The sequence below is a fragment of the Danio aesculapii genome, chromosome 14 (assembly GCF_903798145.1).
Source record: "Danio aesculapii chromosome 14, fDanAes4.1, whole genome shotgun sequence".
In the NCBI taxonomy this organism is placed as follows: Eukaryota; Metazoa; Chordata; class Actinopteri; order Cypriniformes; family Danionidae; genus Danio; species Danio aesculapii.
Window position 1 is genome coordinate 48,079,238 of NC_079448.1, and position 26,693 is coordinate 48,105,930.

Consider the following 26,693-nt stretch of genomic DNA (forward strand, 5'->3'; position numbering starts at 1 on the left):
GCTTTAACATGCAGCTAAAACCAAACACAATGTAAGATTTGTCATATTTTCTGGTTTTTGCCTTAACGCTCGCCAAGTCAGATGTGCATGAACTGCTTGAGGGAGCGGGATTCTTAAAAAAATCTTTCCATCATCTGTACTGCACTGTACTAATTGCTCCATTCAACTGTATGCAAAACCTTGAAGAGCGCAAAGGATTTTGGGATAAACGCATTACAATTAAGTAGCCACTTATATAAATCATAAAACTATATACAGATTAATAATTAATAGTCATTAATAATTTTAGGATTGAAAAAAATCTCAAAATAATTTTTTGTTTCTGCCAAAATTTTCGCGGACCCCCTAGCGAACTTTTGCGGCCCACCAGGGGTCCGCGGACCCCAGTTTGAAAACCCCTGAATAAGATAAACTAAATTGGTGTGTGTGTGTGTGTGTGTGTGAGAGAGAGAGAGAATGAGTGTGTATAGATGTTTCCCAGTACTGGGTTGCAGCTGGAAGGGCATCCGCTGTGTAAAACATTTGCTGGATAAGTTGGCGGTTCATTCCACTGTGGCGACCCCTGATGAATAAAGGAACTAAGCCGAAGGAAAATTAATAAACGAATATTAAGAAAAACAGATAAGTATAATATCAAAGTATATAACATTAAATCACGTAAAATATGATTCATATAATTATTCTAAATAAATACAGAAAAAATTATATATTTCAATAAATAAATGGCAAGTTTGTGGAAATGTGAAGGGTTTTAAATGATTATAAAAACAAAAGTTTGATAAAAAAAAAAGTTTAAATAAACGTATTATCATTGGGAAATAGTTTTATTAAAACAAACAAATAAATAAAAAAATTAATTTAAATAAAAATATTTAAATAAATGAACGTATAAAGAGATAAGAAAAACAAGTTAAAAAGTAGTTATTATTTTTCTCAATATTATATTTTGACCCATTTATAAAAGAACTTTTTAAAGTATAACATCTTTATATAAAAATATATATATATTTCATTTTAACATTTAATTTTCCCTACAGATGATCACATTAAAAGTTGGAATCTGAAAGATTTGTTGTCATAACAGAGCAGTTATTGAGCCTGAGTTCACTAATGTAAATATTATGTAAAGATATTACGTGTATGGGTTGTTTGAGTCATGGATAAATCTCTCCCACTGCAAACATAATCTTATACTCGCACAAACAATATATAAACACATCTAAACAGAACTAAAGCAAAGTTCAGTCGTTGCTGTATCGAAAATATAAGTATTTCTTCTTTCCAGGTATTTTTGTCACCAAATATGGAAATGTGAGCTTTAAAAGCCGTATGATGTACGTCAACGATGACGAAATACTCTGATTTGCGTACGTCTTGCACTTTTCACTCTGATTGGTGAAGGCAACTTTAAACTCCTCCCATTCTCCGGTTTCTACTTCAGGGAAAGCACGGAGTGTTCTTTGACAGTAGAGCCAAACCATTTATTGTTTGGTGGGTGCGCATCGTGTCACAAAATTAGCCGTTTTGTAGTTTTTACTACACGTTTTGATCTATTTATAATTTAGCGATATTAAAAAAACGATTATAATTTCATTAATATAAGCAATACTTAAAGGATTGTGTAATTATAATCAACATACAAAACTCAAATCTCGGAACTCCCCTATTAAAATATAGTTCACGTGTCAGCCTGGAATATGATGACACTTCTACCGGCATTTTTTCCATACAGCGAAAAGACAACGAAACTTGTCTAACTAGTGTTAAAATGGACGTTGATCTAACTTCTTCATCGTAAAGCGATTAGATTAAGTGAATTATTTTAAAGGACGAACGACTGTAGAATAATAATAATAATGTATCCCGCCCGCCGCTGTTCATCACTGTTTCACCGAGACCTGGCCGCAGTCTGTCTGTCATCATTGGGGACACATCCAAAAAAATCCGCTCAACCGAAGAAAAACAGCCTTCAGAATTCACGACACTGGTCACACTCATCTCCTCTGCTTCTCAGTCGGTTACAAGGTAATTTAGATCTCTTTACACATTCCTCTGGTTTAGTCAGTCGATGGCTGTGTTTCACAACTATAATGAGTTCCCTTGGAAGTAGGTGACTCGGAATGCGCATTTAACGCCCAAAAGCTGTCTAGACAAGCAGTTCACGGATTTAAGACTAACTTATTAAGGTAAAGTTGGTTTTATATTCGCACATTAGTTCAATTTTGAACAGTGACAACTTGTAACAAGGTGCCTATATTGTACTTTGAATATTTGGTGTGAAATAGCATGTAATTATGCTATTATAGAACAACATTAGCACTATTTAATTGATTGTAAACAATACTTTAATAGTCATTGGCTGCTAATATGATTTCCCTATTTAAAATTTACAAAGAACAATTTTCTGAAATTATATTATTAAGGAGAGTCTGAATGTGTGAATATAAAGCCAACTTTACCTTAATGACTACCTTTGGGTGTAAATCAGTTTATTTGTGAAAGGATTTAGGACAGTCTGAGTGATCTTATCTTCTAACGTGTAAGTCATGCTTTAATAGGTGACTCATGTATAGTGGGAGTGATGATGACTTGTCTTAGGCATCCTGTCATGTGTGAAAAATTACTACATTTTCTCATAACAAGTCATTTGTTTGCTTATAAAAGGTGTTTCATGATTTTTATTCAGACACATTAGAAAATACAGTAAAAATTGCAGTTACTTTATATTCTTAGATTTATTTTTAAAGTTTATGTTTAATATTTGTATAACATATGTTATGAGTTGGTATTCAATTACGATTTGGTATCTATTAGTATATGGTTTGGGATTGGTAATATTCATTTTTATTACGATTGGTATATAATTATGATTTGGTTTATATTAATAACTGGTCTGAGATTAAAAAAAGAATTTATAGCATGCTGCATTTATCTGCTCAAAATACAATAAAGCACAGATAAACATAACCTTGTCATTTTTAGATTAATTTTCAAGTGTAATTTATTTAAGCGATGCAAACCTGAATTTATTATTATAATATTATTATTACTTCAGACTTAAGTCACATGATGTTTTTCAGAAATATGCTGTGTTTCTTATCATTGATGATAAGAACAATTGTCTTAAACATTTTGTAGAATTAAAAGTTTTTATTTAAGATGCAATGCTTTCTAAATAGTGCTGCACGATATTGGAAAATCTAACATTGCTATATTTTTTTTAATTTCGCGATTATATGAATACAACTTCACTTAGATGAGTTGAATAACTATTTGAAAAGAATTTACCGTTTTATTTTGATTGGGATGATTCTGTAGGGGCGTGAAAAAATATAATAAACAATCTACAAGCAGATAAATTCATTAAAGATACAAATAAAAAATATATATTTATTTAATAATTGTAATCCGAAGAGTTGAACTGTATTCAACTATACAGTAATTGAAAAATCAAATGTAAAATAATACTGCATAGTCTTCATTTTATAAACAATTCAATACAGTTAATCATTGTTAATATGTCAATGGTACAAATAGTATAATTTCTTATGCCTGAACGCTTTTAAAACACTCAAAGTCACAGGCCTCAAAAAACACTTGTGAAATGATAAATTATAAACCAGACTCAACATTGCAAATACTCACGATGTGACTATTGAGAATCATCACATTGCAATAACGATGCTGAAACGATATATTGTGCAGCCCTACTTTCTAACAAAAACTATGAATTGCTTAATAATAATAACTGCTAAAATAAATCTTTCTCTTCTTTAAAAATCTCAATCCAAGCTTTCAATATGTAATTTATGATACCTAGTGCATCATAGGGTTGTTGCGATACTATTCATTCATGTTACAATACTATACCAGCTGAAGTATCACGATACCAAGTAGTATTGTGATGCTGTAATTCATAACTCAAGTCTATGAAATAAAGAAAATTGTCAGAAATAATATATGTTATAACAGGCCTACTTGAATTTTATTCATAATTCCCTTATTACTGAAAAAAAAATTGTATTTGCACGTCACTTCACCTAAATGTATTAGTTCTTTTTGGGGGGGTTTCTAGATAACTGACCAACAAAAATACATAAAAATAAAGATACAAATTATACCAAATAAAATTAGTTAAAAAAAGAGCATTTGTCCAACTAAATTAGGCTATTGACCTTATTCTTCAATGCAGAAGTGCGCTCAATTTTGCAATTGTTTTAGAACTTCCGATTCAGCTCCCTATGGGAGAAATGACTAGGAATAATAAACGGCAGAAAACGGTCAAACTACTTACTCTACAAACAAGTATTTGCATGACAATACAGACAAAGTAGAATAATATAATAGGAAAATATCAGTTTGCAACACCAAGCAGCAAAACGAGCTGTTTTTAACGTTTAAAAATGAATGGAAGTGAATGAGACCGGAAGTCTCGAGCCAAAATGATTCAAATGGCTGCGCCCACTCGTACGCGGAGAATAAGGTGAATAGGAAGTGGCCAAAATTGTTTCACTGTTTCCGAATTGTACAGTTTTACAACCTTAGAGGGGTCCATAGACCTAGCATTTGGTGACTTTTCCACGTGCATAGACCGTTAATGACGATACTACTGTTTACAAACTACAGTGGCAACGGCAGTATTTTGGAGCCATAGTATCACGATACTACCATGGTACCGGTAAACCGTGCAACCCTAGTGCATCCAACATTAACTTTTTATACAATTTTAGTAGAAAAAAGTGGCTTTATTAAATGTTTTATGATTTTTTTTATTCAGACACAGTTCATTTATGTATTTCAATAATAAGAGCAATGTTATTTTGTGTCATTTATGCTGTTATAAGAATTCAAAATGAGAACAAGCTTTTATTTTTTATTAATAAAATTCTTTAATACAATATATGCAGGCGGTTCATTCCGCTGTGGCGACCTCAGATTAATAAAGGGACTAAACTGAAAAGAAAATCAATGAATTATTTTTATTTAAATAATAAATGCATGCATTTATTATTATTTTAATTTTCCAGTTTATTAGCTTGAATTAATCTTATTTATTTAAATAATCATTTTAGTACCAAGTCAACTGCAAATGCAATGTCTAGTTTTCTGTTAAAATTAGTTAAAATACTTATATTCAAGCAATGTTTCCTTACTTTAATCGTTTTTTGTTTTAATTAATAGCAACATGAAAAAGAAGCTTTTAATTTTCTTAAGATCTAACTCTGTTAAAGTTACAGTTCTGTAGAAAGTATGTTCGTTATAACTATTATATTTAGTTTCTTAATATTGTTTGTTGTGTCAGTGTTCTGTACTTGAATCTATTCTAGTGTACCTTCCCAGTAACATGATCGTCCAGCTAAAGGTCAGCAAACAGTAACAGCCCCCTAATGGTTCACTGCTCAAATTGAACTGTTTTTCTACGCTATCAGATTCTGATATGGTCTCTCGGCTCATTTTATATTTAACAAGCTCGTCTTTTGCGTCATTTGTGCAGTTGACTCACAGCATTAAACAGTAAGTACACAATGTGAATGTACGCGTCTGTTCTCAGATATTGAAAAGATAGAAGTAGACAAGCGTGTGGTATTTTAATCCAAAAGTTATAAAGAGATAAAACTCAGCACAGTGTAAGTGAATCCAGATCTGTGCGCACAAAGCCCCCTGCAGGACTGCTCTTGTGTAAGGGATTTGACCTGGATCAGGATGAGGTCTGAGGACCGGGACGTTATGTAAGTTGGATTGAATAAGCTAAAAGAAAAAGCAGCTCCAGTAAATGCTGGGATATTTACAATGAGTAATTAGGATTTACAATGATTATTTTTAGGGTGTGTGCATATACAGTATACTAAGGTTGCACAATATTGGAAAAAACTGACATTTCAATATTTTATTTTTATGCAATATCTATTGTGATATTCTATATAATTTCACTAGAGGAAATGTATAGCTCTATTTAGAAAGAATTTACATAATTTTACATTGATTATGATGATTTTGTAGAGCACATCTGCATTAAAAACAATAAACCAATCAAAAGTATTGATAAAAACAGAGCAAAGATATAAATGAAAAACATTAACAGATGTTTATTTTTCTCTGGGAGTCTAGCAGTATTGAGGTGCACAAATTGAGATATCAAATGTAAAAAAAACAGTGAAGTTTTCATTGTGTGTGTGTGTGTGTGTGTATATATATATATATATATATATATATATATATATATATATATATATATATATATATATATATATATATATATATATATATATATATATATATATATACACTTGCAATTAATCTTTCTTAAAGTTAAAAACATTATAATTTAATGTTCATGAATGCTTTAAATGCTTACACAATCACGTGCCTTAAAAACACAATCAACTGTGGTTCTTGGTCAACTATAATCTTGATTCGACATTGCAGATCCAGCGATGTGACTATTGCAGATGCGCAAAGCGTTATCGATGTTAAAACGATATATTGTGCAGCCCTAATATATACAGTAGAAGGCAAAGTTATTCACCCTCCTGAGCAATATTTAGTCATTTTCAAATATTTCTCATGTGATATTTAACAAATGAAGGAATTCATTAATTTTCTTTTTGGCTTAGTCCCTTTATTAATCTGGGTTCGCCACAGCTTAATGAACTTACTCAGCATATGTTTTACACAGCAGATGCCCCTCCAGCTGCAACCCATCACTGGGAAACATCCATACACACTCATTCACACACATACACTCCGGCCAATTTTAGCTTATCCATTTCCTCAATAGCACATGTCTTTGGACTTGTGGGGGAAACCGGAGCACCCGGAGGAAACTCACGCCAACACGGGGAGAACATGAACTCCACACAGAAATGCCAACTGACCCAGCAGAAGCTCAAACCAGTGACCTTCTTGCTGTGAGGCGATCATGCTACCCACTGCGCCAACGTGACACCCAGGAAGGAAATTTTCACAGTATTTCCTATAATATTTTTTTAAAGAAAGTCTTATTTGTTTAATTTCGACTAGAATAATATCAGTTCAATTTCTTTTTAAAACCATTGTATGGTCAATATTATTAGCCCCCTTATGCAATAATTGTTTTGTTTGTCTACAGAACAAACCATCATTATATACGATCACTTGCCTAATTACCCTAACTAGCCTAATTAACCTAGTTAAGCCTTTAAATTGCACTTTAAGCTGAATGCTAGTATCTTGAAATATATATTTAGTCGAATATTATTCATTTATTTGTTTGTTTATTTAACAGGGACAATACACTTGACATTGTTATACAAAGACAACCAATGCTGTGTACATAGGGCATATAGCATGAAGCTAATTTGCAACCCTTGTGGTTAGTCTTTATTTTTTAAAAATCTACAAATAAAAACAATAAAACAAACATGTACAGTATATACACAGCCGCAAACATAACATGCAAGTCAATCCGCATACTAAAGTGAAATGTAAATTGACCGACCTGAATGAATAATACTTAATGTTCACAGATTTCAACCACTCTTTCAGCTTTACAGAAAAAACTGAGTTCTATTTGTAATGTCAAATCAACAGGCATTGCATTCTATAGATGTGAACCTTTCACTGAAAAGGATGACTGACCCACAGTGGTTCTGCATCTGCGGATCCTATAATTCCCACTTACTGCCCCTCAAGTTATTGCCCCATCACTGCTGAATTTATGTGTCAACTCACAGACTACCAGTAGAATAATATGTTCTGTCATCATGGCAAAGATGAAAAGAGATCAGTTATTATAGATGAGTTATTAAAACTATTATGTTTAGAAATGTGTTTTTAAAAAATCTTCTCTCAGTTAAACAGAAATTGGGGAAAAAAATATACAGGAGGGCTAATAATTCTGACTTCAACTATATATATGAGAGCCATTGTACGATTAAAAGATGTAATTATGGAGTTGTGGATGCGTCTCGCTCAATTTCTGTGTTGAATATAGCCCTAAGCCAAGGTGTAGCTTCTCATTAAATCATTTAAGCACAGTTTTCAGGTTATAGTTGGTGTGAATTGTCTTCCATAATATGGTTGACAGCGTGTATGCTAAACAAAAAATAGCTGTTAGAGAGTGCATTTGTCATTAATTATCACACGCAATAATTTTACGCATCCCCAGGTTTGCAAACCCTGCTGAACACATTATGTTTCGCTTCATGATCTTACATAATGTGTCAAACGAAGTGGTAAATGTCAGAACGATGTGCAAATAGGGCATCAGTTGCGTAACGAGGCTTTATAAGCTCTTGATGGTATGGAATAGAGTATATCTATTTATTTGTTGCTTGTTTGCTTTGGGTTATGGGTTAAATATTGTTAAGACTTTGCAATAAATGTAATTTTGGATTTTTCTACAGTGTTTATGAATGTGTTCATGTTATTTTTGGGGGGTTTTCTAGATAACTGACCAACAAAAGTACATACAAATTATACTAAATAAAATGAGTTACAAAAAACAGTATTTGTCCAACGAAATTGGGCTACTGACCTTATTGTAAATAATAATTGTATGAAATATTTTTCAATTAAATGTTTATATTTATTTTTATTTTATTTATTATATTAGTAAATGGTTTGGGATTAGTAAAAATAGAAATTAATTTATTTTTTATGATTATATTTGAGTTTCAAATACTGCATTTATCTGTTAAAAATACAGTTTAAGATTTTTTAGATTTGTTTTAAAGTGGAATTTATTTATGTGATGATAAACTCAATTTATATTACTACTTCAGACTGAAATGCCACACAGTTATTCAATTAGCAATATGCAGATTTGCTTATCGATGATCATTTTTATTTGAAATAAAATGCTTTCTAAAAAATAAAAGTCAGAATAGCCACTTTTAATAGCCAGTTTTGCTGAAATAAAGCTTTAATTTCTTTATAAATCTTACTCAATACTTTTAAAAAGTAGTTTTCTTTTTAGTTTATGCTACCTAGTGTGTATTATATTAATAAATTGTTTGTGATTAGTAAAAAGGGAAATGTATTTAGTTTATGATTACATTTGAGGTTCAAAAGCTGCATTTATCTGCTTGAAAATACAGTAAAACTTACACCCTAAGATTTGTATAAAGTGGAATTTATTTATGTGAAGCAAAACTGCATTTATATTATTACTTCAAACTAGCGCTGGGCGATATGGCAAAAATCTATCTCTATAATTATTTTCCATATTGAACAATAACGATATACATTTCATTATGAGTTGTAAATGCTTTCAGGTTTAAAATAGTATCCCAACAATGAGTGAAGCCACAAAAATTAGAGGGTCCATTAAATGGCAGAACATTTTTTCGGATGATACATTTTCGGTGGGTGAAAATTCGGTACGTCTCTAATATTAACACACTTCTAGATTCTCGTTGTTGCACATTTCTGCTGTGTGATTGGCTCTTAGATCAATATGAAGTAAAAAAAGCCCAGAGCTTAGCATTTTTATTGACATAAATTTTATTGCGATTCAATATAATATTATTTATCGGCCCAAGCTCTTCTTTAAACTTAAGTGCCATACAATGTTTCAGAAATATGCTGGTTTGCTTATCAGTGAATAACAGTGAGCATTTATTTAATATAAAATGCTTTCTAAAAAAATAAAAGTCAGAATTATTAGCCAGTTTTGCTGAAATAAAGCTTTCATTTCTTCAAAAATCCCACTCCATACTGTAAAAATAGTTTTTTTTTTTAGTTTACGATACCTAGTGGGTTAACTAAAGTCACCAAACATAACCTTATTATAAAATATGGTGAAAATAATGACTTTATGAAATTATAGTCTAATAAACCACACTGTCTACCTCAATCCATAAACTAAATTTTATTTATTTTTTTTATTTATTTATTTTTTTTTATTGGTGTTTAACAAGACAATACATCACTGTATATAATACAACATAGGAAAAATTACAGTTTGTCTTATTTTTCTTATTTTCCCCACAATCCCCTCAAAATAAAATAAATTTAATTTATGAATAATTTATGAATTAAAAAAAAATATTAATGATAAATGAGCAAGTATACGATAAGAGCAAAAAAAATAAATAAATAAAAAAAATAAATTGACTAAATAAAATAAAAATAAATAAAATCGGAAAAAAGTTCACATTAAGGAGTCAATATTTTCTCTTTCTAATTATTTACTGTGTATTAGATCTGATATCAACTGAACAGGGTAAGCCTTTGATATAGTCTAAAACAGGGTTCCAGGTCTTGTAAAAAGATTTGAGAGATCCTGCGAGTAAACATCTTAATTTCTCAAGTTTTATGCAACTAAAGATTTCTCGGATCCACATGTCATGTGATGGAGGAATCACCTGTTTCCATTTGATAAGAATGGCTCGTCTAGCTAAAAGAGTAGAAAAAGCAATAACTTGGCGAGATGCAACAGTCCATAAACTAAATTTAAAGTGAACCGTTCCTGTCAGCCACGTGTGCACATATATGCACAGGCACGCATCGGGTCCCTTCTCGTGATTTTCAAATGAGTCATTGTTCAGAATGAATGGCAAGGGAAGCACAGACACACTGGCTCATTCAGGAACCCTTTTGTGTAGAAACACACACTATAATACACACGCAGTCACATCCGTAACCACCGGAATATTCCCATATACAAAAGCCAGAGAGTTTAATGGTTGGATGCTTGTGTTCTGCTGTGTCCGTCAACTCATTTCATACACTAACCCATTGGATCGCCATTGGATTAATCTAAAGAGAAGAGGATTGCGCCTTCAGTTCAACAGCATCTGAGACATTCGGTTAAAAAAGGACAAAGAGGTATTTAAAATAAATGTTTCTAAGTCATAATGGCATGTGATTTAAAAATCTACAATTACGATTGGTTTAAACTGTTTAATCACTGACTGAACAATTACTAAGCAGTGAGCAGCATTACCCGTGACCATCCCTGAGCATTCAGTGCTTGACTATTACATTAATAACTGGAAAATCTTTACTAGTCATGTATAAATAACAGAAAGATTCTGCTTTTTCTACCTGAGAGTCTATATACTGTATAATGGGTGAGATGTAGAAGTAGTTTATCTGAGGAGGCAGACGGAGCAGGATGGATTCAGATGGTAAATGTAAGCTGGATGAATTAAAGCTGTGTGTGTCTGGTTATAATATTTATTTAAGCTGCTTTTGAACTGCTTTGGATTCTTGTGAAAAGTGCTTTATAATTTGAATTGAGCTGAATATTTAGATGAACACTCTGAGAATATCTGATTGTGGACATGTTGTACTTGATATACATGTCGTTATTTGTATTTTCTTATAGTACTTTTTTGTACACACTCAGAAATAACAGTACAATATCTTTCAAAGGTACACATACTGTACAAGTGGACGTTAGTACATTTAGGGTACACTTTTGTCATTTTAAGGTTCAGTTTTACCTTTAGGGTACTATGAGGTACACATTTGAACTTTTTAGGTATAAAATTGTACCTTTAAGGAGTCCCAGTGACAGATTTTGTACTTTTATTTCTGAGAGTGTAGCTTCAGGGTGAGAAAACTGCCTCATAAATAAAATGTATTCATATTTTTATTATTACTATCAGTAGTTGTCGTAGGTGTAGTAATAGTATTAGTATTGGTAGTAGTATTGGTTGTAGTATTAGTATTGGTTGTAGTATTAATATTAGTATTGGTGGTAGTATTAGTATTGGTAGTAGTATTAGTATAAGTATTACTAGTTTTAGTATTGGTAGTAGTATTAGTATAAGTATTACTAGTTTTAGTATTGGTAGTTGTTATGAAGCGGACAGGAGACAGAGGTAAGGAAACGTTAGGGTGTTTATTAAATGACAACAAGGAGCACATGAAGGATAGCCAGGAGGATCAGGAATGATGTTGGGGTCTTTTCCTCCGTGGCTGGGTAACAGGAATACACGAGGATGGACAGCACACACCAGATACAGCTGACAGAGGATGACACAGACTTGGAAGGACTGGAAGACAGGACGATTCGGGTGGACCAGGAAGACTAGGAGGAATACAAAGAGAACAGGTAAGTAAAGCGTTTGTTTTAGCTGAGGATGACTACGCTGAGTGGTCGCTCAGTTGTCCGCTTTCGTCGAGACGAGCCCGGACAATGAGCGACTGGAGTGCTGTGCTTTTATCTGGTGCTCGTGAATGTGATGCAGCTGTGTGCTCATTAGAAGTCAGGTGATGGTGATCTTCGTGAGTGGGGATCGTGAGAGCCTGACCAATCCGTGACAGTACCCCCCTCCCCAGGGCCCGCTCCTGAGGGCCGACACCTCCGACGCCGTGGTGGTCTCCCTCTGCCTCTAGGCGCTGGGAACTCAGGGTGGCTCTCATGAAACTCCACCATGAGACTAGGATCGAGAATATCAGCTCTGGGAACCCATGTCCTTTCTTCGGGGCCGTACCCTTCCCAGTCCACCAGGTACTCCAACTGGCCACCACGACGTCGGGAACGCAAGATCTCCTTCACTGCGTAGACGGCTCCTTCTTCTAGGAGCAGTGGAGGAGGGGGGTTCCTCTTCGTGGTCAGGCTCTGTGGAGGGAAGAACAGGATCGTGATAGGGTTTCAGGAGTGATACGTGGAATGTAGGGTGAATACGGTAGTGAGAGGGTAATTGTAGTTTGTAGGTGACGGGGTTAACCTGTTCCACGATGGTGAAGGGACCAACAAATCGGGGACTTAACTTGCGAGAGGGCAGTCGCATGCGTATGTCCCGGGTGGATAGCCACACCTTTTGTCCGGGTGTGTATCTGGGTTCTTCAGACCTTCTTCTATCGGCGGTTACCTTGCTTCGACGGACTGCCCTCTGCAGATGTTGATGAGCCTCGTCCCAGACTCTCTCGCTCTCCCGGAACCAGTGATCCACTGCGGGGACATCAGATGGTTCGCCATCCCAGGGAAAGAGCGGTGGTTGGAAGCCCAGGACGCACTGGAATGGCGTGAGTCCGGTGGAGGGTTGCCGCAGTGAATTTTGGGCATATTCTGCCCAGCCCAAATACTGGCTCCAGGAGCTCTGGTGACCACTGCAGAAGGTCCTCAGGAACCGTCCCACCTCCTGAATCTTCCTCTCTGTCTGCCCGTTGGTTTGGGGATGATATCCAGAAGAGAGGCTGACGGCCACACCTAGGAGCTTGAAGAAGGCTTTCCATAGACGTGAGATGAACTGTGGACCTCTGTCCGACACAATATCTTCTGGAATACCAAATGACCTGAAGACTTGATTAAAGATATTGTCGGCTGTTTCAAAGGCTGTGGGAAGACCTTTCAGAGGGATTAGTTTGACAAACTTTGAGAATCTATCTACGATGACTAGAATACAGGTATTACCTTCTGACGAGGGGAGGTCAGTGATAAAGTCCACTCCTAGGTGTGACCAGGGACGGTTCGGAATCGGCAAGGGATGGAGCTTTCCAGCGGGTAGATGACGTGGGCTCTTGGATTGGGCACAGTCCTTACAGCCCTGAACATATTGCCTCACATCCCTTGCCATGTTTGGCCACCAGAATCGTTGGGATACTAGCGAGAGAGTATTGTTGATCCCTGGATGTCCAGTGCCTAGCGAGGTATGTAAGGAGTGGATCAGATCTACCCGGTGTTCAGGTGGTATGAACTGCCGATGAGGAGGGCATCCCGGCGGAGCAGGGGCTTCCGGAGTGGCAACGACTGGAGGAGCGTTCCAGGTGATCGGACAAATGGAGATGTGTTCGGGAAGAATCTTCGTTGGGAGTTCTTCATGATCGTGATGCTCGTGTAAACGAGAGAGAGCGTCTGCTCTTAGATTCTTGGGTCCTGGACGATAGGAAATGGAGAAATCAAAACGTGAGAAGAAAAGTGACCATCTGGCTTGACGTGGACATAGTCTCTTGGCCTCTTTGATATATTGGAGGTTTTTGTGATCTGTGATCACCTGGAACGGATGTTTGGCTCCCTCCAACCAGTGACGCCACTCCTCCAAGGCTAGCTTGATTGCTAGAAGCTCCCTGTCTCCTATGCTGTAATTCTGCTCCGCCGGGCTCAACTTCCGAGAGAAATAGGCACAGGGATGCAGTCGGGGCGGTGTATCATGATGTTGGGATAATACTGCCCCGACGCCGGTGGTGGATGCGTCCACTTCCACCACGAAAGGAAGATTTGGGTCAGGATGAGTCAGGAGTGGGGCCCTTGTGAACTCCTTCTTAAGAAGGCGGAAGGCTGCGGCTGCTTCTTTGGTCCACTCCAGTCCTTTGGGTTTACCCTTGAGGAGATTAGTGAGAGGTGATGTAATCCTGCTGTAGTCCTTGATAAACCGTCTATAAAAGTTAGCAAACCCAAGAAACCTCTGGAGCTCCTTAATGGAAGTGGGTTCTGACCAGGATAGAACAGCCTCAATTTTCTTCCCATCCATACGTATACCGGTTTGGTCAATGATGTATCCCAAGAAATGAATCGACTTCTGGTGGAATGAGCATTTCTCCGCTTTGAGGTAGAGGTGATGTTCTCTCAATGTGTGTAGGACCTCCGCAACGTGTTGGCGATGTTCGGCCTCACTCCGGGAGTAAATGAGGATGTCATCTATGTACACTATTACAAAGTGGTGAAGAAACTCCCGGAGGACTTCATGAATGAAGTTTTGGAATACGGAGGGGGCGTTGACCAGACCGTAAGGCATGACCTCATATTCATAGTGGCCAGTAGGGGTCACGAATGCTGTCTTCCATTGGTCCCCCTCACGTATTCTTATCAGATTATACGCGCTGCGGAGGTCCAATTTAGTGAAGACTTTAGCTTCTCGGAGCTGTTCCAAAGCGGCTGGTACCAGAGGAAGGGGATATCGGTATTTTACTGTACCGTTATTTAGGACCCTGTAGTCGATGCATGGACGCAGCCCTCCGTCCTTCTTGGCCACAAAGAAGAAGCTTGAGGCGGCTGGTGATTTTGAGTGACGTATGTACCCCTGACTCAGAGCCTCCCTTATGTAATCTTCCATTGCCTGATTCTCTGGAAGCGAGAGCGGGTAGATCCTACCTCTTGGCAACTGGGCATCTGGAACTAGGTCGATCGCGCAGTCCCATGGCCGATGCGGCGGTAGCTGGGAAGCTCTCTTGGGGCAGAAGACATCATGAAAGGAGCTGTACTCCTTAGGAATGTGGATAGACTGCTTCTCAGGAGGACTCTCGACCGATGTTGTAAACAAAGAAATGGGGTTCCGACCTTGAAGAGGGAGATTTGGAAAACAGGTAGGTGTACATCCAGATCCCCATTTCTTTATCTCTCCTGTGCCCCAAGAGATGATGGGATCGTGCTTCACCAGCCACGGGCGCCCTAGAATGATGTCCATATTTGCACCCCTCCAGAACCAGAAATTGAATCCTCTCTTGATGTAACAACCCCACTTGAAGAAGGATGTCTTCGCATTGTCGATGGATACGGGTCGAAGATCGAGTGCACTGGGTTATCGGTTGTATCTGGTATATATGCGAGGACGCCTCAGTACGTAGGTGGAGTTGACGACAGAGGGATTGGGAGATGAAGTTCCCTGCTGACCCGGAGTCGATGAGGGCTGTGACAAGGAGAGAAATAGAGGCAGTAGTTATTTGTACGGTGGTAGTAAGTGGTTTACATTGTTCAATATTCGTACTGAATACACTCACTGAAGTCCGAATGGGACGAAGGGGACACTCCATACGGGTGTGTCCACTGACACCGCAGTATAGACACAGACCCCGGGTCAGCCTCCTCTGTCGTTCCGCTGATGTCAGTCTTCCAGACTCTATTATCATGGGTTCTGGTTCTGGAGAGGCTGTTGACTCAGGCGATTGGAGGAGTGCAGACGAGGGGGTGATGGTGTCCTGTTGATAGGAACGGAGACGATCGGAACATCGGAGAGAATGTTGGATGAATCTCTCCAGACCCATAGTATCATCTAATGTGGCCAGCTGGATTCGGAGAGTGGGTTCCAAGCCGAGCCGGTACGTGGTCAACAACGATCTCTCATTCCATCCACTTGCAGCTGCTAGAGTGCGAAACCGGAGAGCATATTCCTGTGTAGATAGAGTACCTTGCTTTAGATGATACAGCTGCTCTCCAGCGGCTACTTCCCCATCAGAACGTCCAAACACCTCTTTGAAATACTCCGTGAAGGTAGTGATGGAATTCATGACCGGCCCGGCTTGGTTCCAGATCGTCTCAGCCCATTTAAGTGCAGGCCCAGAGAGTAGTGATACGATGTAGGCGATCTTTGACTTATCTGTGGGATATAGAGAAGGTTGCATTTCGAATATGAGGGAACATTGTAACAGAAAACCATTGCACTCCCCCGCTCCGCCTGAGTAGGGCGCTGGTCGGGCCATGGGACTGGAAGGAAGGGCCGAAGAAGAAACTGTGGAGGCGGAAGTGCTCGGTGCTGGTGGTGCGTTGGAAAGTGGAGCTGGTGGCTGTAGAATCCGCTTCAACTGGTCCACCAGCTCTTGAAAGTGATCGGGGGTGCTCATGTTGTCGTCGTTATTGGTCCGGGCTTCTGTTATGAAGCGGACAGGAGACAGAGGTAAGGAAACGTTAGGGGTGTTTATTAAATGACAACAAGGAGCACATGAAGGATAGCCAGGAGGATCAGGAATGATGTTGGGGTCTTTTCCTCCGTGGCTGGGTAACAGGAATACACGAGGATGGACAGCACACACCAGATACAGCTGACAGAGGATGACACAGACTTGGAAGGACTGGAAGACAGGACGATTCGGGTGGACCAGGAAGACTAGGAGGAATACAAAGAGAACAGGTAAGTAAAGCGTTGTTTTAGCTGAGGATGACTACGCTGAGTGGTCGCTCAGTTGTCCGCTTTCGTCGAGACGAGCCCGGACAATGAGCGACTGGAGTGCTGTGCTTTTATCTGGTGCTCGTGAATGTGATGCAGCTGTGTGCTCATTAGAAGTCAGGTGATGGTGATCTTCGTGAGTGGGGATCGTGAGAGCCTGACCAATCCGTGACAGTAGTAGTATTAGTATAAGTATTACTAATTTTAGTATTGGTAGTAGTATTAGTATAAGTATTACAAGTATTAATAGTTTTTTATTATTAATATTGGTAGTAGTATTAGTTGTAGTATTAGTAGTAGTATTAAAAGTATTTTTAGTATTAGTATTGGTTGTAGTATTAGTATTGGTATTAGTATTAAAAGTATTTGTATTGGTAGTAGTAATAATATTTGTAGTAGTAGTATTAATAGTATTAGTAGTAGTATTAGTAGTATTTTTAGTATTAGTATTGGTTGTAGTATTAGTATTGGTATTAGTATTAAAAGTATTAGTAGTAGTAATATTATTTGTAGTAGTAGTATTAATAGTATTAGTAGTTGTATTAATAGTAATAGTATTGGTAGTAGTATTAGTAGTAGTAGTAATAATAATAAGAGTGTGTGTTAATTATAATATAGTATATAATTATGATATAGTATTTAATACAACTATTTAATGTTTGGGAAAGACAGAGGCTCTATTTATCTGATCAGAAATACAGTGAATTGTAAAATATTCAATCATTTAAAATGTGAATTGACTTATCAACATTATATATGTTTTTATTGTGATTTTTGATCAAGAACTTGAATCCTCACTGATTAAAAGTGTTAGTGTCTTAAAAGAAAGAAATAAACTTTCGGATGTTATTTGATATCTGTGCTGCATATGATATTATAAAAGTGTTCTTTTGGTATATTGCTAAGCATTTCCTCCTTGCCTACTAGTTGTGGATGTTTACTGAACTTAGAAAATAAGTATCTCATCTCAATATTGTTCACTAGGCTTAGGAAACTAATAAAGGCGGCTGTTTCTTGTCTGCAGGGAGATCAGTGTTCCCTACAGCACTGTTTGTTCTTGATATTGCGCTTGTGAGCGAGGCTTAGTAGTCATGGCAGACAGTAGAAATATATTATAACTTTATATTTATATTATATCTATTTTATAATATAATAGAATTATTTAATGATTGTGAAAGACATATGCTGTATTCACATGATCAAAAATACAGCAATATTGTAAAATCATCATCATTTCAAATGTGAATTGACTTTTCTTCAACATTAAACATGTTTTTATTGTGATTTTTGATCTATAAATTGCATCCTCACTGATTAAAAGTGTTAATGTCTTAAAAGAAAGAAAGTTCTATTGTGGTTAGTGTTATTATAGTGTATAGACTTATCGTGTAACAACGGTTAGTGTTATTTGATGACAAATATATGTACTGCATACATGTATACTGTTATTAAAGTTACGTCCTACTGGTTGTGGATGATTAACTGAACTTAGAAAATAAATATCCCATCCTCATACCTTTCTAAAATCTTTTTTATTACTGTTTACTTGGCTAAATTCTTGCGGGCTGCTTAGGAAACTAATAAAGGCGTCTGTTTCTTGTCTGCAGGGAGATCAGTGTTCCCTACAGCACTGTTTGTTCTCGATATTGTGTTTGTGAGCGAGGCTTAGTTGTCATGGCAGACAGTAGAGTCAGCTGTTTCCAAGGCTGCGGTTAAGCCACTGTCTATTAATATGATGATTAATTTACATGCTAGCATCCACAAGTCTAACTAGCTAATGAGGTTAATGAAATATACTCTAAGTTAGTATGCAAGCCAGCAAACATGTGCACACTTGTAAGAATGTTAACATGTGATTCATGTCTGACTTCACCTTTAAACAAGTCCAGACACATGCTAGGACATCGCTCTGTCAACCACACAATCTTATTGATGCATTCAGAGTAGTGCTTTTTCAGCATGTGAATAATAACACTGAGAGATTTTAAATAATAATAATAATAAGTTTTGTCCCCAGTAATGTAATACCCATGATAAGCAACATGAGCTAGTGCTTGCTAGGGATGGCTGACGTGAAACTGACGTTTCGACACAGTATCGAGATCCCGAAGCGCAAGTGTTTCAAAACACTGCACTGAAGCATGATCCAAAACACCCAGGTCACGTGACTAAAGTGTTTCGAAACACCTGGTCATGTGACTAAAGCGATTCAAAGCATCGATCAGTTCAGAAGCACTTCGAGACCTGGCGAATCTGCGTTTGACTAACAGGGTCTAAAAAATCTTCTGTCTCATATAGCCTAGTGCAGTGTTTCCCAACCCTGTTCCTGGAGGCACACCAACAGTACATATTTTGGATGTCTCCCTCATCTAACCCATTAACTTCAGGTGTTGGAGTCTCTTCTGATGTTATGATAAGATAATTCAGGTGTGTTTGATTAGGGAGAGGTTGAAAATGTGGACTGTTGGTGTGCCTTCAGGAACAGGGTTGGGAAACACTGGCCTAGTGGACCGTGCATGTGCATGTAGTTACTGAGCTTCAAATGACTTTTGGGTTTGAATCCCGACTTGTACAAATACTCCGAATTCATGATTTTATGCATTTTAATAATGCTACTGTTTTATAGTGTAGTCTAGATGGGATACAGCTGCTGATACGCCATCAATTTAGCATCATTTTTGTAACACTGTAAAACAATGATGAATATTTTACAGTACTGTGATGGTTGGTTTTAGGTTGTGGGTAGATTTTAATAAAATACAATGGGAAATTTATTGAATAATATAAATAATTCTTGTTAACTTCTGGCCACAACCATGTCTGATCTAGCAACAACCCTGTTTTATGACCAAAACAAGACATATTTATTCACAAAGTGTTTATTCGGATGTCAGACCAATGTTGAAACAAAACGATACAAGAACAAAGCATCTCAAACTGATAATAAAGCATTTCAAAATAGCTTCATCAGTCTGGATTCAAACCCAGTACCCCCACACGGTAATCAGGAACCCTAACCGCTCCACTAAATCACTTGCGAATCCTATCTTATAAAGTTTAATACCTCAATTTGCTCAACTGATCTTTGCTGAAACTATTTCAGTGCATTACATAAAAAATGACCACTAGGTGTCACCGTAGAGTGGGGTTTCAAAACGTTTCAAAGCTTCGACACATTTGCTCCGACTGTTTCAGTGTTTCATGAAGCCTCGCTTTGCCCACCACTAGTGCTTGTGTCTGCACTTTAAATAGCTTCCATGTGCCGTCACGCTACTGTTTATATTGTCATACACCAGTGGTGCTCAACCCTGTTCCTGGAGATTGACCTTCTTGCAAAGTTCAGCTCCAACCCTGATCAAACACACCTGAACCAATTAATTAGGACCTGAACAGCACTTGATAACTACAGGCAGGTGTGTTTGATATGGGTTGCAACTGAAATCTGCAGGAAGGTCGATCTCCAGGAACAGGGTTGATCACCTCTGTCATACACTGTGTACTGCACTTCTGCTATTTATATCCCCATGGCTGCGGCTTGTTTTGGATGAAGTTCTGCATGTCGTCTTTCATGTACTACTGTGTATTGAAACGTGCTGTATTTTTCTATAATGTTCTAAAATAATGTCAAAGTGCCTTATGCATTTTCAGATGTTTCATTTCATACAGTGCAGGGGTGCCTAACTCAGTTCCTTGAGGGGCGCAGCTCTGCAGTTTACCTTTAACCCTAATTAAACACTCCTGACCCAACTAATTGAGTCCTTCAGGCTTTTTTGAAACCTACAGGTAAAGTTGCGGTCACACTGGGCTTTTCTCCCCATAGACTTCCATTCATACGCACGCGAAACACAAGGTCATGCGTCAAGTTTCGCAGGTTGCTGCGGTGCAAAGTTCAAGCTTGATGAACTCTGACCTGCGAAATCGCATCACTTGACTGCGTGACACCAATCGAGGATCAAAACAGGACCTCTCTGGACAGAAATTTAAAACATGGAGCAATCGCTCGCTTTTTTAAATGTCTAATCATCTTGTTTAATCCCGCCCCTTTTCGCAGCGACGTACGACAGAATTTCGCACACACAAACTCTAGTGTGACTGCAGCTTAAGTGTGTTGGAGCAGGGTAGGAATTAAACATGATATAGTTTAAAAAGATTCACAGAGCTCATCTCTCAAAGGTCAAAGTTTCTAAAATATATCCTAATGTTTCAGATATGTGTGATAGATGTAAACTTTAACCATGTAACCTCAGACACATGTTTCTATTTTGTCCCAAGTTGCAAAACTATTGGATTACTTTCTTTAAAATAGTTTCTGATATTCTAGGGGTCAAGTTAGCTGTTTGCCCTTTAATCGCGATCTTTAGTGATCTTCTCAGTGTCAACCTTTAAACCAACCGGAGACACGCTGACATTGTAGGTTTTGCATCTCTTCTCGCTAGGCGCAGAATACTGTTGTCTTGGACGTCCCCACAACCCCCCTCTATTTCATTATGGCTAAATATTTGGTCTTCTTTTTAAAACTTGAGAAAATGAAATACAATATCAGAGATAGGGGAGAACATTTTTTTTTTTTTAAAAATGGCAACATTGTATTGCATTTTTTTTATTATAATTTTTCGGGGTTTTCACCTTTATTAGACAGCATGTGTCGATGCACTAACCACTACACCACCGGCGCCGACATGCATTTTTTAATGATTTAAAAACCTTAGGGGTGGTTTTTTCAGATGTTGATTGTTTTATGTGGGGATTGTTTTGTTGGGGGTAGATAGGATTGTATATAGTGTGGGTTGTTGCAAAATGTAATATGCTATTTGCTAGAATAAAAATTCCATGACAAAAATATATAGAGATATAGTAAGATATAGTGCCACCCCTGATATAGTGTGTATCATAGGTGAATGTAAAAGGTCAGCAAGTGGCAAAGATTAAATAGCAGATAAATGGAATTATTATCTGATTCTGAACTGTACGTTTGTCACAGTTTGTAACAAATCGCCCTCAAACAGTATCTACTTTGACACTCAAGCAGCTGTTGTGTCTGAGGTCTGAAAGTGTTGTTAACATTTTGTTGTTGCTGTTTTCTGTGCTGCAAAAGCAAATTCACTTTGCTGCACTTCCAAAAAATGAGATTGGTATATGGTCATAGTCACTATTCAAATTGTTATGCTAATGAGTGCTGAAAGAAGTCTCCGGGTCTTAAATTCAGATTGTTTCAGGCTGTTTGGTTTATTTAGTTTTCATTTTAAAACTTCTTGTCCAAATTAGCATTTGAGAAAAACAAACTCTGTCCACACTACATTCTAAAGCGCAGTTGTTGCAGGAAGAGATACAGCTGCAGCCATAAGTTAACTTAAAAAGGATTTTTTTTTAAATAACCCATTAAATTGTTTTATTAACATCTAATAGTAGTCAACATTTGAAGTGGGTCAAAAAATAAATTTGTCCTAAGACAGAATGCAAGAATGGGTGTCGTTCAATAGGTTTAGACAATTTTCATAAACTTTTTGATCCACTTTAAATACTGACTACTGTAAACTTATACCCAAAGCCTAAACCTACCCCTCACAGTAATGTAAAAATATTAAAACAGGAAACGATACGAAATAGTCCAGTACAGCAGTCAGAGAGATTGTGAATAGCCTCACCTCCATTTTCAAAACTTCGTATTTCAGTCCATATATATTGAAAATAAACACCAGCTTTTCCAAATTAAAACTGCCATTTTAAAATGTTTAGTTTACGAAGTTCGAAGATGCCGGAGTAGTGAAGAAGCCAGATATAAACATAACAAAATGTATCCAATTTAAAATGAAAATGCACTTGTGTAAATGACACCTCATGTGATTGGTAGACCCCTCACAACAGGCAGAGTCATCTTACCAATCAAAGCAGAGTATACATTTAAAAAGGAGGGGCTTAGAGAGTCTGATCTTTCAAACAAACATTTCATGCACTAGCTGCGTTTCCACCAATTTTGCATTTTGGAATATCGCACAAAAAAAACCCTGGATGGAAAACCAAGATGCGCATAAACTTTGAATATGCACATAAAGAAATAATGCACACAACTGAGTAGGATGAAGTTTTTATCTGATAAGCAAGAATGCGCATAAACTACGATGGAAACACATTTAGTAAATATTTCCACCATGCGCATCAAAAACATCATGTGACAGGTATGTTTGGGTGAACGATGAGGTCCGACCATTTTTAAATGTTATATACAAGAAAGAAGTGATGACCATCCTTGATGGAAAACATCAGCAGAACACGCAAATCTTCCAAGAAATGCGAGCAGAGATGATTATAAAAAGATATGACTATGATATGATACATCTACATGTTCTAATACACAAGTAAGTTTGTACAAAAACAGGCCTTCTCCTAACACAGTAACTTCCATTTTTCTTTTGATATTTGGTGCCAGTTTATCAGGAAGTGATTTTGTTCTCTTGGACATGTTGGATGGACTTCATTCACAAATGTTTTATGCTGTATTTCAGTTTTGCGCATACATTTAACTCTCATCCCTGGATTGAAACATGAATACAGAGAGAAAAGAATGTGTTTTGAGAACATTCAAGTGTTTTTGAGCTCAAATGGATGTATTGTCTATACATTCTTCAATAATTTTGAATCTTTAAAGTTGTGTTTTGTGTGTCTGCAGTGTGTCAGATGGGCAGCAACAGCAGCAGTAGACTCTTCAGTACTCTGGCCCAGACTCTGAGCAGCGCTGCATTGACAGAACCACATGTGGATGCTGATGACTATGAGTATGAGCAGGCCGATCCAGACGTGCTGCTGCGCGAGTGCGGGGAGGTTTTAAGGAATCGACCACCTCGACTGCACCGGGACTTCATCATGACCAGAGCCTGTTCACTGCAGAATTCACCCCTGCGCATCATGCAGTGGAATATTCTGGCTCAAGGTACATCGTCTGTCTGCTTGCGTCATGTACTCATAGTTGATTTATAGGAGGTAACATAATCCTGGGGTTTTCCCACTCCCTTCCGTCACTGTGCTAAATTTAAAGCAAGTTATTCAAATATGTTCTAAAAATACCACTGAAACATTTTAGGTTTGAAATCATAAATACAACATTGTTCAGTAGCAGGGGTCTGGACATTTTTAACAAGTTTTACTACAACTTAAAAATAGCTATTATTGTTTGAATGTATTTTAAAACTCAAGTTATTCCTGTGAGGGAAAGTGTAATTTTCTGCCTCATTACTCCAGTCTTTAGTGTCAGATGATTTGCTGATCAAGTATTATCAGTGTTATGCTGCTTTTTTTTTAAACTCAGATATAAGGCTGATATAGAGATGAACAGAAATCATTTACTTAAAATGAAATTTTTTTTGTATCAAAGTAAAAGTCACTTAAACTTTTATACTGCATAAAGATGTAAAATTAGACTTAGAATTGGACTTCATGCAGAAAATGTAAAGAAATACATAACAATAAACAAATTACTTTTCGACAGTGTCAAGAAATCATGTAATAAAGCTGTCATTTTTTATAAAAACATTCTTGTTTTAAACGTACGTAATTTGTAACTCAAGTTCACCAACTTTCTTAATCAGAAGCAAAAAAAATATTTAAAAATATTTGCAACAATAATTATTGTGAAAAGCACTTAAAGAAATAAACTTGAATTTAACTGAATTAAATGACGTGACAAATAAAAATATAGAATAAAAACAAGTAATTTAGTCTATATGCAGTAATCAGAGGGTGAAATTCGTAATCGTTTGACAATCTCAACAGACATAGAGTAGCTCCTCCCCTTTTAAAAAATTGCTTTGTTTATATTCATGCACAACTCAAAAATAAACAAATATAACGCATCATAATGTATGGACAACGGACAATTTATCGAATTTGTTTAAATTTTTGCCATCGCCACTCATGAATGTTTGAATTTACATGCGCGAGGTTACCATAGAAATGTAAGTTGCTTGCCCTTTATTGGTGTCACGATTCAAGTTAAACCACAGCATCTTATTCATTTATTCACTTATTCATTTTGCTGTAGAAAATACAATAAAAGGGAATTGTAATTGTATTTTCAATAGGAAACTGATTTCTAGTGACAGTTATAATTTTTAACTTTAAAATATTATTGAAGAGAGACAGCTGGAGAGCCACATGTGGCTCCCGAGCCATAGGTTCCCTACCCCTGCCTTTAAAGGGTTTGTTTAAAGGGTTTGTTTAAAGGGTTAAACAAATAACGCACAGCACTACTACAGAAGTTACAGATTACAGAAAAGTTTGTTATAATTCACTTACCTTTTAATACATTTAGGTGCGATTATAACCCGCTATTTAAAGAAACGACTGAATGTTTTGAATGAGAAGCTGTAATGTAACTGTGGCGGGATGAATTTTGGTGTGGCGCCCCGCCATAGAAGAATGAATGTAGCGGAAACCATGATGATTTTATAAAATTCACAAAAAGTAGTGATAAACAAATATTTTCTCAATTTAAATGAGTTGAGAAGGTAGCTTGGAACCGAAAACAGTTTTTCATAAGTCACGAATAAGCGGATGGGCTACACTATCCCATTATGCCCAGCGAGAGAATTCACGAATCCTGGTAAAGCGACACCACTGACGTGGGTAGATCACATGATAATGACAAATGACGGATGTAGTACATCCCAACTCCATACTACTCACATTCATACTATATAGAACATACTTTTCTAACAGTTGTGTGTTAAATTCAAATTAAGCACCTACTCGACTAGTTTTAGTTTAGTAGTCGACTAGCGATTTGAGACACAGCCTTAGTGATACTACAAACACTCAAAAGTGATGTTCACCATTTTTTTTCTTGTGTTTCTTCAGCTCTTGGCGAAGGCAAAGATGGTTTTGTGCGCTGTCCAATGGAGGCGTTGAACTGGTCCGAGCGCAAGTATCTCATCCTAGAAGAGATACTCACCTACAGGCCAGACGTGGTGTGTCTGCAAGAGGTGGACCATTACTTTGACACATTCCAGCCTGTGCTCTCCAGCCTGGGCTACCAGAGCAGCTTCTGCCCCAAACCCTGCTCCCCCTGCCTGGACGTCCACAATAACAACGGCCCGGACGGCTGCGCTCTGTTCTTCAACCGCCGCCGCTTCGAGATGCTCCACACGGCGCATCTCAGACTCTCCGCCATGATGCTCAAAACCAACCAAGTAGCCGTCGTCGCTACGCTTCGCTGTAAGCTCTCAGGACGAGTTTTCTGTGTCGCCGTAACGCATCTAAAAGCACGAAGCGGATGGGAAGCATTTCGTAGCGCGCAAGGAGCAAATCTCCTCCAGCAGCTTAGCGAAATAACCTCCCAATCCATCCCAGAGATGCATCAGGACAACCAAACCGAGGGTATTCCTTTGATAGTGTGTGGGGATTTTAATGCAGAGCCCAGTGAGGAAGTGTATCGGCATTTTAGGAGTTCTCAATTAGGGCTAGATAGCGTTTATAAGTGTCTGAGTGACGACGGGACCACAGAGCCGCCTTATACGAGCTGGAAAATCCGGCCTAGTGGAGAGAGCTGCTCCACGCTGGACTATATCTGGTATTCGGAGAAAGCGTTCGAGGTGGACGCTGTGCTGAGGATACCGAGTGAAGAGCAGATCGGACCGGATCGGCTTCCTTCATTTCATTATCCGTCAGATCATCTGTCTCTGGTGTGTGACCTCAGCTTCAGTCAGCAGCCTCATAGGCTCATGTAGCTGTCAATCATTCATGCAGACGTTATTAGAGCTTGTGTGTGCGAGCGTGTGTTTGTCTGAATGTGAGAATGCATTAGTTGTATTATAGCGCAGAATGTAACTTATTCACATACACCTTATTTGTATGGAGGAAGAAACGTGCAAAAACAATAAATAAATA

At 37.4% G+C, this 26,693-nt stretch overlaps 1 protein-coding gene across 2 annotated transcripts; it reads left to right on the forward strand.

Annotated features, from left to right (window-relative positions):
• The first annotated feature begins 1,780 nt into the window (after window positions 1-1,780).
• nocta (nocturnin a) lies at window positions 1,781-26,693 on the forward strand. Of its 2 annotated transcripts, none has more exons than XM_056472695.1 (3): window positions 1,781-2,025; window positions 23,482-23,742; window positions 25,665-26,693. In XM_056472695.1, the coding sequence occupies exons 1-3, from the start codon at window positions 1,857-1,859 to the stop codon at window positions 26,531-26,533; spliced, it is 1,299 nt and encodes a 432-aa protein (XP_056328670.1). In that variant the 5' UTR covers window positions 1,781-1,856; the 3' UTR covers window positions 26,534-26,693. The 2 variants fall into 2 exon arrangements, with proteins under 2 accessions (XP_056328670.1, XP_056328671.1); XM_056472696.1 differs by lacking the exon at window positions 1,781-2,025 and adding an exon at window positions 10,563-10,809.